Source organism: Hermetia illucens, chromosome 3, assembly GCF_905115235.1.
Source record: "Hermetia illucens chromosome 3, iHerIll2.2.curated.20191125, whole genome shotgun sequence".
Lineage (NCBI taxonomy): Eukaryota > Metazoa > Arthropoda > Insecta > Diptera > Stratiomyidae > Hermetia > Hermetia illucens.
In genome coordinates this window covers 120,148,029-120,162,414 of record NC_051851.1, presented here as the reverse complement: position 1 = coordinate 120,162,414, position 14,386 = coordinate 120,148,029, and the positions used below count along the sequence as shown (strand labels likewise).

Below are 14,386 nucleotides of genomic sequence, written 5' to 3'. Positions count from 1 at the left end.
CCTTCCTTTTTTAAAATGCGCGCCACTCAGTTGATGTCATAGCGGAGCGCTAGTGGTCTCGTTCAAGAGCAGATACTGTAAAGTTTTGTCCCGACACGGTTCAGTCGCCATCATCCGTTGGAATAGTGCGGAGCGTACCTTTGCCGTTGAGGTTTACTTTTTAAGAGGATGTTCGGTTATTGCAACACAGCGTGCATTTCGGAATTGCTTTAATTTAGCCCCGTTCTCCCCCGTCCCGTCCCAGACCGGGGGAAAACGGGGCTCAATTGTTACATTCAGACAAACTGCAAGTGCGACAAAAGGAAGAACTGGAGTCCCTCGGCCAGTTAGATCACCTGAGAACATTGAAGCAGTGAGAGCGTCAATGTTGCGATCGCCACGGCGTTCTGCGCGCAAACACGCATCTGCCCTTGGACTATCCGATCGTTCTGTGAGAAGAATTCTTCGTGATGATCTTCATTTTCATCCCTATAAGATGACGATAGTGCAGGAACTTTCAGAACGTGACTTCGATTCTCGGATGAACGCGTGTGAGCTTCTTCTTGATGTCGTTCTCGAGGGTGCTATTGTTTTTTTTAGCGTTGAAGCCCATTTTCATTTGTGTGGATCGGTTAACAAACAAAACATGCGCTACTGGGCTGACACCAACCCTCGAGAATTGCATCAAAAGCCTTTGCATTCACCCAAAGTCACAGTGTGGTGTGCAATTTCCTCAGCTGGAATTATTGCTTCCTGGTTTTTTGAGGAAAATGAGGTTACAGTGACAGTGAATTCGGACCGGTATGTAAAACATGCTACAGAATTTTTTTTCCCACGGCTAAAAAATTTGGATTTTGGGGACACTTGGTTCTAACAAGACGGTGCAACAGCACACACTTCAAGAGTATCGATGGCTGTTTTGAGGGAACACTTTCCAGAGCGCCTTATCTCAATTAGCGGCGATTTGGAATGGCCGGCACGCTCTCCCGATCTGTCCCCTTGTGATTTTTTTCTATGGGGTTTTTTGAAATCCCGTGTTTATGTGAACCGTCCAAGAACCCTACAAGATTTGAAGACCAACATCCAAGAAGAAATTGCCAACATAACACCTGCTATGCTAACAAGAGTCATGACAAACGCCAGAAATCGGTTTACGCAATGTATGGAGAATGGGGGACGTCACCTAACAGATTTGATCTTCAAAACAATGTAAATAAAAACTTTAGACATGTACCTACATTATAAAAAATAAATAAATATATTCCGATGCATACAATAGTTTTTATTGAGTTTTGAAAAAAGGAAGTTATGCTGCCGCACCCTGTGAAAATTGGAGTAAAGTTGAGTTGCTAACCCCATCCCCGCAGAGAGTGAGAAGTTTATGCAGGAGGAGAGGGGTTGAATCATGATGAAAACTCGTGGCGGTTTGAACTCCGTCCCCTGGCGGAAAAGCAGGAGATATTTTCTCTCAAATCCCGTTGCAAAATCGCCTCTCCCTAAAAAGTAATGGCGCTTCAAATGGGGGGTATGGTGATATTAGCATAGTAAATTTTGGTTTGTTAAAACTACTCCCCGAGAAGGATTGGATAAAAGAAAGTACGTAGAAGGAAGAATAAAGCCCCTTTTTTGTAGCATCGTCGAGGAATTGCGGCAAACATCACACATTGAAAGGTTTTGGCGCCGCGGAAAGGGGCTATTTCCGAAATATTAATAAGTTTATTGATAGGGCGTGCGAGAGAGGTTACAGAGAGGAAAATCAAACTTCACAATGATGATATCAAAATATTCGCCATTTGCGCCTTAATTTTCTAAGAGGGGACCGCTGTGATTTTTCAATCGCCATGAGCTTTCATCGTGTTAAAAAAGGGGAGACTTCACCTTCTTTCACGATAAAGGTCTCATTCCCTCCAGGGCCACTTAAAAAATCGAATATTGGAAGATCATCAAGGCATGCACGGCAGCTGTCAGCCAGTAGAGCATATCAGAAGGACAAAACTCGCCACTGGAAATAGTACAAATCGGAGCCTCTATCTCAAGAGCCACTGAAACATGAGAAAAATGAGATGCATGATTTAAAAACCTGCGAGTTTGAGCTTTCACTTTAAGTGGGGCCGAGACATCTCCACAACATGCTGTACGAATTACAAATCTTAGAACAAAAGCGTCTATTTTCAGAAATGCTGCAATTCCCGAAGGGCAAGATACACAACGTGATGAAGCTGAAAACTCACGACAGGTTTCAGCAATATTGAAAATCACTCACTTACAAAATGCATAGAAATGTCGTCTTTGATATAATGGTTACATTGTGCATATATTGTCGCGCTTTGAAATTTCCGTAAGGGATGCCTGGTATATGTTATCCACTGGCGAGATCATTTGGTCACCACTGACTAACCTGCTAGAGTCATTTCTAGTTCATATTGATGGAGCTACTCAAGAATCCAAACACTTTTTACAGCATGTTTGGAAATATAATGCGTCATTTCAAATGGCATCGTAATATATGGTAATTTCACACGTACATTCACGTGATAGACAAGCGAATCATCAGTTTGGTTCACTTCTTCCAATAATTATAATAATATTCGTTGGCGCAACAATTCATATTGGATCAGGGCCTTAAAGTGTGTTAGAACACTTCATTCATGACCGTAACGGTACACTACAGTGAGATTTGAACCGCCACCTTGTGCTCTAACCACTCAGCTATCCAGACACTTCACTCCAATACTTGAAGAAAATTCGCAGTTTTTGCAAATATACATAGGCAGAACAAGGTCTGACGGATTCAACTAGTATAATATAAAATTTAGAGTAAGAAATTTTATATAAATATGCAAGTATAAATTATTGGTATTTATTCGCAACTCCTTTGATTTTAAGCAGTGTTTGATCTAGAAGATGCCAAGAAGTTCTTAAAAAGAAAGCTGCGACATCGAATCGATAAATTTAGCACAAAATTCACTAAGGATCCTGCTTAATGATTCCTCCACTTTTTCAGAATTTATTGGAACTTTTGCTGATTGCATCCAAGCTTCCACCACTTTTGTTGAATACTCTAGTTCATTGTCGTACATGAACTCTCAGTTTATTGGCATATCCTCCTCGAAATAAGGTTCAATTTTCGTTCACAGGTGGACAGGTAGTCTCCAGCTTATGTTCTCTTTTCCACCAAACCAAAAGGGAAGCAACGCCAGCAGTTGAAAAACCATCCCAGATCATGACTGATCCGCCTATATGCTTTACGGTCTTAATAGTGAACTCTTGGGCGAAAGCTTTATTTTCATGTAAACAGTGTTTTCTGTGTTTATAAACGTCGTATCATAGCAAAACTGATCTTCAGCATTTATCCTCATGCAACCCGGTCTCAGATTCAATTTGAATAAAACAGAATTTCTGTCGACCGCTTTTAATGAAACGGGCTCTATCGCCGTCAGTGGCGGTGACCTGTCCGGAACTGAGCGATTTAATTATCTCGGGCCAATAATATCAGCCAATGGAGAACTGCGTTATGAAATTGCTTTATTGCTGCATTAGTGGCGGTCCACAATTTGTGCTTTTTGTGATCGATGTATCAGCGAACGCCACAAATCTAAAATTTATCGTAGGGTCAGCCACACTGTCGCCCTCGACAATGAAAGGCATTTAGCGGTAATAGAGACGAAGATGTTGCGTTGGGCTAGTGGCGTAACATGCCTTGTTGGATGGAAATGCAACACTAAATTACTGGTTTTTATTTACACTAAGTGCACCTACTCCATTCTGCATTAGTGCAATATGGGCTGTGTGTTTGTGAGAAGTGTGGGAGACGCATAGCCTCAGGTCACTCAGACTGTAGTGTATTAGACGCCCCGGTTTTTAAGGATATCTCAAATTCGATTATGTATCCAGTACAATTGGAGTACATCAGCACCACAAAATTTCATATGCGGGGCATTCACCTAAGAAATATTTTTGGATTCCTCGTTACAGGATTGACATGTATCACCTTATTGAATTTTTATTCTGAACATATGTCCAGCTAGTCAAATATGTTAATGTTACTGTTGTGTATGCCATTTTGCGCGGCTTATTTACAGTGAAAACTAAACAAAGACCAAATTTAGTACATGAGGCCTAAGTTCCCATGTCAAGGACAAAGAAGAATGTAAGCGATTGACATTTTATCGCATATTTTCATATGTTTTATCGGACAGAGAATTATGGCCACAGTCGACAGGGTTTTATTACGCGTGAAGTACCTCATATTATCTGGGTTTTAGCATGTGATAGCAATATATGTAGGGCACAAGAGGCCTTGTTAGCACTGATGAAGGGAAAAGGTGGTTCCCGAAATGTCGCCAAGTCAAGACTTTATCAGGCAATTTAGTCTGAATGGCCATATAAAACCTAGTCGTTTCAAGGAGTAGATGTTGCCTTATTAATAGTATTCACTATTAATCTACCGCATCTTAACCCCACTAAGAAAGTGAGTCGAGAATAAAGAATTCAAAGTTTTCCCCACATATCGTAAAAGCGAACTAGAAGAGATAGACATTCGTGGGCTAGATACCCGAAAATTTCTAAACGTTCTTGCCATTGAAACGTTGCGAATGTCTCGGATAAGGACGAACTTATCACTTACGACCTTCGGCTATCGTACAAGGACTCGGGTTAGTTTTCAGGCAACTGTATCGAGGGCAACCAAAATACTCGCTTTTCCCGACTTCAGAGAAAATTTTAGCGTAACCAACTTAGGTAAGGTTAAACGGTGGAGCTCTGAAGTGCACTATTCTTCCTTTTGCGATCTGTACTTTAGAATGTCTGATGGACGTAAACGTGAATCTGGTGTCGGGAGTAGATTTTACGGTAACCGAAAGGCGCGGCATAATGCCCTGCTAGGTCTCCGGCTACGATGTATTGACTGCGAGATTCCGATTCAGAATGATGTGCTGGTCGAAGTGGTTGCAGATGTGACCCGCTCGGGCTCTGATGCCATTAGAAATCTCGGGAAATCTCAGGTAAAGTGCGCTGTGATAAAAGGAAAATATTTAATCATTCACAATGACGAGCAGATCAACAAGTGGGAGGAGCACTTCATCATGGTCGTCAGTCGCATTACATCTGATGAACTTTGACCTCTTGTGGAGTATAGTCACGGGGTTGGATGATCACCCTGCGCTATTGCGGTTTCAGTCCGGTAGTTGGATGGGACTTGTGTGCTTCTTGTTGTCAAAGGCAAGAAGTTTTGATCAGCCGAGCAGGGTGATCAAAACTTCAATTTCAACAGGGTGGTTTCCGGTCTGGAACCGTTCGGTGCGAAAATCGTTTATGTGGGATTATCAATCGAAAACTCTATTCTTTTGTCAACATTTATCTGCGTCGCCTTATAGAGTACTCTGATTCCACATAATTTCGGACGAAGAGCAGAAGGCGGAAGTGGCATTGAATAGGTTACATGTTAAAAAAGTACACAATTTCCATTGCAACTATTAATCAACTATCACAAGATGGACGAGGAGTGCTATGGTAAAGAAAATGTCAAATAAATCAGTTCCTAAATTAAGCAAGGCAATCATCAGTTCACGGATTCTGAAAATCATTCTTGCGGAGTAGATTCTTCGAAGGATTTTTTAAAATTTGCTGCCACAACCTTTATTTTATTTTCACTATTTTAATATATATATAGTAAATACTTACGGGTGATGTTATTGGTGAGGGTGTATTGCTGGTTCCTTTACTACGACTTCTAGGCGTCATACTATTTAAATCTTTCGTATGGGCAGCTATACTTCGATCATCTTCGTCGAGAGAATGTAATAACTAAGACGAAAAAAAATCATCATTATTCTGTAAGAACAGTATGTGGGAAATACAAATTATGGTTGCTCGTGTATTATACAAAAAATAATAAAGAAAAATTTTTGATTAGACGCATAAATATTTCTTACAAAGCAATCTTCTCACAGTCGTTATAATCAGGCTCACATCAATTTTACGTGTTTTGCACACAATAAAAGCGAAATGGGTGTTTATGACCATGAAACCTTGTATTCATATGAATGATATTGCAGATGAAACAGAATTACTTCCAAATGTTTGAATTAACATTTAAAGTTATTTCAACGTTGATTTTTTCAGGTGGAATGGCTATGACTTAGTTGGTGATAAAAAATAAAAGCAATACAGGCAGTGCTGGATTAACGTAATAAAATTGAAAAGGCCGAAAACATTTGTGGCCATTCAATTTCATTGGATTTTAATTCGACGCTCCCTCGCCTCCCCAGGAGTACTGTTGGTAGATTTACAACGTAACTGTGTATAACTTCATCCATTGGCTAATGCAGTATAATTTGAATATGGTAATATTGCTACACAGCCATATTTCGGATGATATCATACCCAAAATTCAACAAAAACACACATCCTTAGCTTTCCAAACAAAGCTTCTTCCTGGATGGAAATATAGCGTAAACGAACGGAAAATGAATTCACACCTATATTAACTGTGCTTTGACGAAAACAAACCCGAGGAGTATTTTATTAACTTAAATCCAAGTGGCATACCAGGATTGATAAACTCTGACAGAAATGCATTTTCGTTTCTTCTGCACTTCCACGTAATTGTTAACTAGGTATCCTGAGATTTCAGTAAAATTTGAGGACAAGCGAAACGTTTACCGACAAATCTATATAAAAAAATGAAATTTTGAACACATTGGTTGAAAATAGCATAAAAAATGCAGTTACGGTGAAAAGGTGTAATGCCACTAGTATCCGGCATGAATGCTTTTTATATGAAACTCATTTAAAGAATCATGTTTTTCGAGGTTCGCAAGTTCGCGAAAATGTCAATACCAGAAGAATCGCCGAATTAGTTTGAGCAGTGAGCTTCCAATATTTTCCACAAATCCCACATTAAGTAATATATCCAGAGCGGAATTTCGGAAGAACAAAAAAGTGCTAGGGGCAACTAAAAACATTTGTAGAATTGCTTCTTTTTCGAAATAATATGATTTTCTTTTTCAAATTTAATTGATGATTCGAGTACCTTTGATCTGCAAATTAAGATGAATGACAATATTTTAGGATTTTTAACAAGTGGCACTATCAATTTCTTCTGATGATTCTAGTATAACCTGTAATTAAATGCGTGGATGTGAAACAGAATCCAATAATCTTTTGCAGGCCTCGAAATATTCTCTTTTGTGCATAAATTACTATCGAAAAATGCGTGAGTATAATTTATCATATTCCATAAAAATTCTAGCCTAAACAAAATCAGCAGAAAATATTGTCAACTGAACTGTGGTGGAGTTTATTCTTTGGTACCTACACGTTACCAGTTATCACAAATGGCCATGACTATCACTGAATTTGAAAATAAAGACAAAAACAATTTCTTATTTATGTGTAAATTGGTTTTTCTTCGCTTCAGATAGATACTTCATGATCCATCAATTTGCGAAAGGGTAGACTTTGACTCATTGACTTTTATTATACATAAAACATAAACAGGAACTTAAAGGGAGTATTAAAATTATATAGATTGGGTATTCCCCGTTCCCATTAGTCTGAGATCGATTTTGCTTCACTAAGTATAATAATAATAATTTCGGTCTTGAATGAAGTGCTTTAACACACTTCAAGGCCCTGATCCAATATGGATTGTTGCGCCAACGATTATTATTATTATAAAGTATAATAACGCTCAGTCTGACTAGTTATTGCATGATTTTCATTTACATTGATGGGTAGTATACCGAAGTGGAGGCAGCATTGATGACGTCCTACATTTCATCTATAAATTTACAGCAAAATATATTGTCAACCAGGCGACAAGAGTGTGCGATGGTGAAATTTCCAGCCGATAAGAATCATATAACCAGGGAAATCATTGACAATATTTCTATACTTGTATACACTTTCATTGTTATTATGATCTTTGACTAGAAGTTCCAAATAAATCGGTCGCTTCATACCTTTCCCACTGTCGTAGTCACCAAATTTTATCCACTTCTTATTAAATAATTTATATTTTTTTCATTTCCGATCTTTACATGATTTCAAATCAGCGTAGAATTTTCCTTAAAGACGAAGTTAGTTCCTTCTCACCCATAGTGTCTTCGGAATGTTAGTTTTGTAAAGATTTGATATATAAACGAAGTCCAAGGGCTTGCTCTTCTTATTATATAAAAGTTTCTAATCTGTGATAAGCTAACATATGCGAGGGGTTGAAGGCCATTTGAGGCACTTTGGTTTTATTACAAATAGATCTCAGTCCACCGAAAGATGGTATATCGGAGAGAAATAGAACAATTACACAAACTTTCCCTGCTTTCACATACGTTCATTCTAGAGTAAGTGTTTCTTGATTCAATTTGTGTATTTTAGGCTAACAGCGACAGTTTGTCTTCGGTTTTGCTAATTAAGCTTAAAGAAAATTTAGGAAGCAGTTTCTTTTCTTGTATTAAATATTTAATGTTATTTTATTCATTTATTGTGAATAGTGGTGGTACGCCATAAACGATTCATTGGACACACCTGTCTGTGTTTTCTATTATTGATAGTACAGCGTAGTCGGAAATTAAAATGTAAAATGGAATCTAAAATACGTTCATGATGATAGAAAGCACACTGCTTGTAATCCAGGGCTCAATAGATTCCAGGTATCTAGACGCCACATTTTGAAATTCATCGACAAAGCAAATGAACTCCCAGAAATGGCAATTGACATCAATCCGGACATGAGTATGTATCATATTGTGTATGTGTTCCAAAAAGAAAAACCAAGAGGGAAAACTAGTCGATGAATATAAGAAACCCCGAATTGACGAACCATCAGCAAATTCAGTCTTCAAATACGAGCCAAATAGATTGATGTAAATTATAACTTTGTGCATGTGTTATTTAGACAATATATCATTGGAATGGAACGGATCGGAAAGGCGGACATAATACCGGACTTTTTAATGAATGCAACCAATACTATGTTTGGTTTGATGATTGTTTCACAAATACCTATAACAAAAATTTTGAGTTTGCTTCCACACTCAAAAGAAAATTCTCTCAAGTGAGAGAGAGCCCGCTTGAACATATTAATAAACGTTGGCTTGCTGCGAAAACTGCATTTCAACTCAATTTGCTGGCAACATTACCACAAAATCTAGCATTTGTGTTTAAAATGATCGATTTACTAGGACTCAAATATTGCGGTAACGGTCAAGATCTAAAAGATAACATGTATGTACTGGGAGAAATAGGAATTAATCATCATGCAAAAAAGTGATCAAGAGAAATTATTGCCAAGACCACAAAAACGTTCAGGTGATTGATTTCCGATGTTGTATGGGTAGAAACCATATCTCATAATCAAAGTGAATCTGGATCTTCTAATGCAGAGTATATGCTTGGTGTTACGAACCATACGCAAAAACATTTAATGCAGTTTCTGTACTTTCAATAGATTTACGGCAACTCTTCTTTACAAGTATTGGAGAAATATAGCCTTGCCAATTAGTGGAGAGATGTATAGTTTTTAGATCTGAACAAAATGCCAACTATTGTGAAGTTACTCCGCAACCGCGAAAGGGAAAGCTTCCCATCCTGCTTTCGTATGTACGTGAAGAAAAAAATTGAACTAAATCATAAATTAAGCCATTCACATCAAGCGCGGCATTTCATAGATATCACATAATTTTCAAATAAATTTTTACAGACAGAACGGCACATAGCTAAACAAATAGACTGGCAAACGAATAATCAGCATTAGATAATTCGTCTAATAAGTGGGGGAACAGGCAAACCTCTACATTTCATGTACAGCATGCACAAGCGACAACTATCGATCTAAATGATGCAGAAAGTGTGGTCTCTAAATGCATACTGCGCGAAAAATAGGCAGGTTGATATAAAAGGTATATAATTGAAAGCGGTATGCTATTGAATATGACATAATTTATGAGTGACAGTTTCAAATGCGGGACCAGGATTATGATCGTGTGGCGGCTTAGTTCACATTGAGAGAAAATTAGGAATGGGACCCTGGATTATCAAGCAAGACGGTGACTTTAACGCGGGCATAGAATAGAGAAGTATGGAAATAATTGAAAGCACTTATTGGAATACTAGCAAGCGTAGGGGAAAATAAGTTTTGGCGAGGTTGTACACTTGACTTACACTGCGTTGTCGCGTAATATGTATTGGCTTATTAGTGAAAACTTTACTCCCAGCGATCGTCACACAACGATCTTTTAATTGGGGTAATACGTCTTCACCCCTGAAAATGACCACGAATATTTAAAGGGAGAAACAACATTAGTAGTTTTTCAGAATCGACTTTTTTGCAGGGATCGTTAGTTTTGCTATCCCAGAGTACGCTGCGTTTTCAAAGCGAAATTTGCAGCCCTTTATTTTATAGGGGTAGAACCGAACCGGCTTTATGTTCTCACGAAATCTTGCGTTATGTAGAAAGTGAATTTATAAATACTTGCCATCAGTCCCTTGTATGAGTGCATTTGTATTTGTTGTAACTGTATTTTTCTCCAAATTAAGAGTGATAAATCATATCCGCATTATTAGTGAGAAAAAATGGGGAAATTGAAATATTTTTTGTTGATCAACTGGAAAATTTTTCATGTTGACTATTTTCAGCTGCAGTGAGGTGCATATGGAGAACTCTAGTCACGATCTACAGCGATCTACAGAATATTGGCGCGAAACTCTTTCATTTTTGGCTAAACTTTTCGAAAGTTAAAAGGTGTTCGGTATAAGACTAATATAATGTTCAAGCTTGATTGAATTCCAAATAATTATTCCCCCTAAAAAAACCTCAGAGAGAGTACGTGAAAAATGCCTTCTAATGTAGTTTCCCTTCTTAAGGAATTTGATCAGATCGATTTATTAATTACACATATAGACGATGTTTTCACACAAATAATACATAGCGAAGGTATATGACCCATCAGTGCTGAAAAAGTGTACATTATCCAGTAGAAAACCTATCCGTAGATTGATGAATTGACTATCATCGTTCGATATGTCCACACGTCAGATGCTACATAGTGAAATCCACTTTATGGTGAAGTCAACGAGTGAATGCAAAAGTCCAGCTTGAATGCAGGCCTTCAAGCGTGATTTACTGCAAGTTCTCATCTACAGCTGAGTCGACTGGTATTCGACATTCAGTCACGACACAAATCTCTCTGCCACCAGTAAGGTTTATATTTCGGTATTAAGAGTCTCTAAAAAAAATTTGTAATTCCTTCTTATAATGCTGATTTAGCTCTCTTCAATGGTGGGATCGGCCTTGCCACTGTCATTGATGCCATTAATCTAATGCAATTTCTTCATTTCGTATCGGGGGGCCTACATTGTCTTTAATTATTACTGCAAGCATAGGGGACGACAGGGTGAATGATACTAAAATAAATTTTGAATTTGATGTGTAATGTGTTTCCATTCTGTTCAATCCGGTCGCAACCTTAAAGAAACCGAACTGAATAAAACCCTTTCATACATATACGGTTCGTATTCGGCAAATTACTCATTTCACCCAAATAACAATTTATCATTAACTGAACCGTGAGTGTGTGAAATCCTTGATTACTTTTTGTTCCCTCCACACTGAAAAAAACCTATACGTACGTGGGAGCATTCGGTTCTATACGGTCTCAATTAGGTACTGAATAGACAGCAATTTGAAAACGGAAAACCGTTTTACACGTTTTATACTGAACCGAATCTTATTCACATTGGATGCCAGTTATGAAGCGCGCCTTCATGCAGGTCTCACTAATATACGAATCTCGTTATGCATTTCACCATTGACTTAGAGCATCGATCTAACTTATTCAAGACACTCAGTTCGGAGTGGATCATTGATCTATCATACACTTTTCATTGAGGTCAATTGTCAGACACTCCGCGAGGAATATACAACCCATTTTTTCAAAGTACATTTTCCTTGAACCAACGACCTGCGTGCCTACTCCCTCTTCTGTGAAGGATCCGTTAGTGTACCAGGTGTTTGAATGTGTGTATGAGATAGGGAGAGGCACGTAGACCGTGCTGCATGAATGTGGATGACTTGCTCGGAATTAGTTTTGTTGTGAGACGCTGGAAAACCTTCATCGGTATAAAGCAGGGCATAGGGCGCTAGAAGTTGGATATCCCAACAGTGGTCATGACAAGAACAATGAGAAGTGGCAAGACCGCACTTATTTGATGAACAACAACCGAGCCGCTTAGGGGTTTTGATGCGCTCTTTCGATCGCAGTAAAGTAATTTAACCCGGGAGGTGAGTCTCTTTAGCAAAAATGATATATAAAAAGGAATGACGTATAAAGATAATGAAAGGAAATTATTTCAATATACCTATATTTTTCAAAAAATTTTGTACGAATCTTGTTACTTTTTAAAGTGGCGGGAAGAATGCGCGGAAGAGGGCTATGAGGATCTAAGGTCATCTAGATTAAGGCTGACGACTGCCTTAATCTAAGCCCTTTACGATAAAAAAAAAAAGAAAACAGAAACCGTTTATTAAATAAGAGTTTTTGGATAGGATGAGTATATATTGAAAGAGAAGCAAAGCCGAATTGAAAATATAATGCTGTTTTACTTTTTCTTAACTATCATCGCTTTCGAATGATTTGCCATTTGAAAATTTAAATATTTTTACGCTGTTCGCGTACCAGCGATTTCCTATTATATTTACCAAAGCATATAGATAACACCCGCTAATGAAAACGAATTGAGCTTGCCGTACTTACAACAGTATCGAGTTCTCGAAATTTGTTTAACAAGTTTAGTAAATCAAAATATGCAAACATAGCGCGCCTACATCTTTGCAGAGAAGTAAAAGGAGCTAGATTTTCATTAGTTATTAAATTTGCAGTTCAAACAAAAAATGTGAGGAAAAACACACCAAACAAAAACTTCAACGAAATCCTCTTGTACTATATTAAAAAAGCAAAGGAATATTATCTAAAATCATTATATCTGCAAAACATCACATCGAGACGAAATAAAAAAAGTGTGAAACTGAAGGGACGATGTTTATATCGTTATAACTACGATTTTCGTTTTAGTTACATAGCACACATTTTAGTTATACCATTGCTCTTAGAGACAATAACAGAAGAAATAAAGAATTTTAACCACCTCTTTCTTCATTTAGATATTCGGTTCTTATATCTCATTTTGCACCACATTTCTCCTGTTTCTTTATTTGGCAGATTATAAGGTTTGGCTTTTTTATTTTCTTATGATAGGCATTTCATACTTTTTTGTTAGACGGGGGTTCCGACTATCAACTCATCATATTCATCGGGATCCTCTTTTCCATATAGTAAATTTTCCACACTCTATAATAACCGAATTGATAATTCACGTTTATGAAAAAATAATGCAAAAACGTAAGACTACAAAACAAATAAGAAAAATCTCAAATCTGTAACTGACGTGAGAAATGAGCAAAAGATGTCAAGTGACTAAATGATTGTGATAGAAAGACTTTGATAGGCAGAAAACTTAACTTTCATTCGTCATTATAACATATGCACTAAGTTCAATGACTTATGTGTTGTCCTTGACCTTTTTGAGTTTACAAATTAAAACTCGCACTGACAAACAAAATGTGGAAAATGTGAAACTACGCCTTGAATGAGTTGCGTTTGCTTATTTATGATATTTATAATTTATCGCTTTTGTTAAGTTTTTGTCTATGTCGGTGAATTACGAAATATAAGAAATGTACATACTTTCTCCACCTCGTCGTCGAATGTCTCACTGGTGGGTTCACCGATCCGCTGTGCACGCTCCAATAGGGTGGCACGCTTTGCAGCCAAATAAAGGTTGCGTTTAATTGCAATATAGATGACCTCAGTGACAGCGCGTACTGAATAGTCGGGAATGAATGTGTGTCTCAGCAGTGCATCGACGTTTAATGATTGCAGTGATCCCATAGCACTTTGCTGATTGTTGGGCGATTCCGCTGCATAATTAGAATAAGTATTTAACGTAAAATTAGAATAAATTTTTAGATTTTCTTACCAATTCCAACATTTTGCACCAACGCCTGGGTACCAAAGTAGGTGAATGGGCCACTCTCAAAGACTAAGTTTTCTCGTCCAACTGTGACCTCAACGCGACCTTCCAAAATAAGTACAAAGAAATCTACAGCTTTCGATTGCGTGTAGATCAGCAAGCTGGGATCTGATTTATCTTTTCCTTTCACTTTGATGTGATGCACAACGTCTTGGTTCAAGAGACGACGTAGGATTGTTTCAGACACTGCATCCGGCTTGAACGCGTCAACAGCTGAAAACAATTTTTCGCATATTTATTGGTTTTCTGCCAAACATATATTGAAATAACTTCTCTAATCACTGCCATTCATTTAAAATATTCTACTTTTTTATTCTAT

General features: G+C 37.8%; 1 protein-coding gene across 2 annotated transcripts in view; it reads right to left on the bottom strand.

Moving 5' to 3' along the window:
- The window catches only part of LOC119650634 (metal transporter CNNM4), an 83,686-nt gene that overhangs the window by 2,045 nt on the left and 67,255 nt on the right, over positions 1-14,386 (bottom strand). Inside the window, exons 6-8 of one of the 2 annotated variants that reach the window (XM_038053553.1) lie at positions 14,014-14,280; positions 13,722-13,954; positions 5,662-5,784 (exon numbers count right to left, since the gene is read on the bottom strand). In XM_038053553.1, coding sequence (XP_037909481.1) covers positions 5,662-5,784; positions 13,722-13,954; positions 14,014-14,280 — 623 coding nt within the window. Of the gene's footprint in view, positions 1-5,661; positions 5,785-13,135; positions 13,326-13,721; positions 13,955-14,013; positions 14,281-14,386 lie in introns of those variants that run through there. The other variant, XM_038053554.1, reaches the window with a different exon arrangement.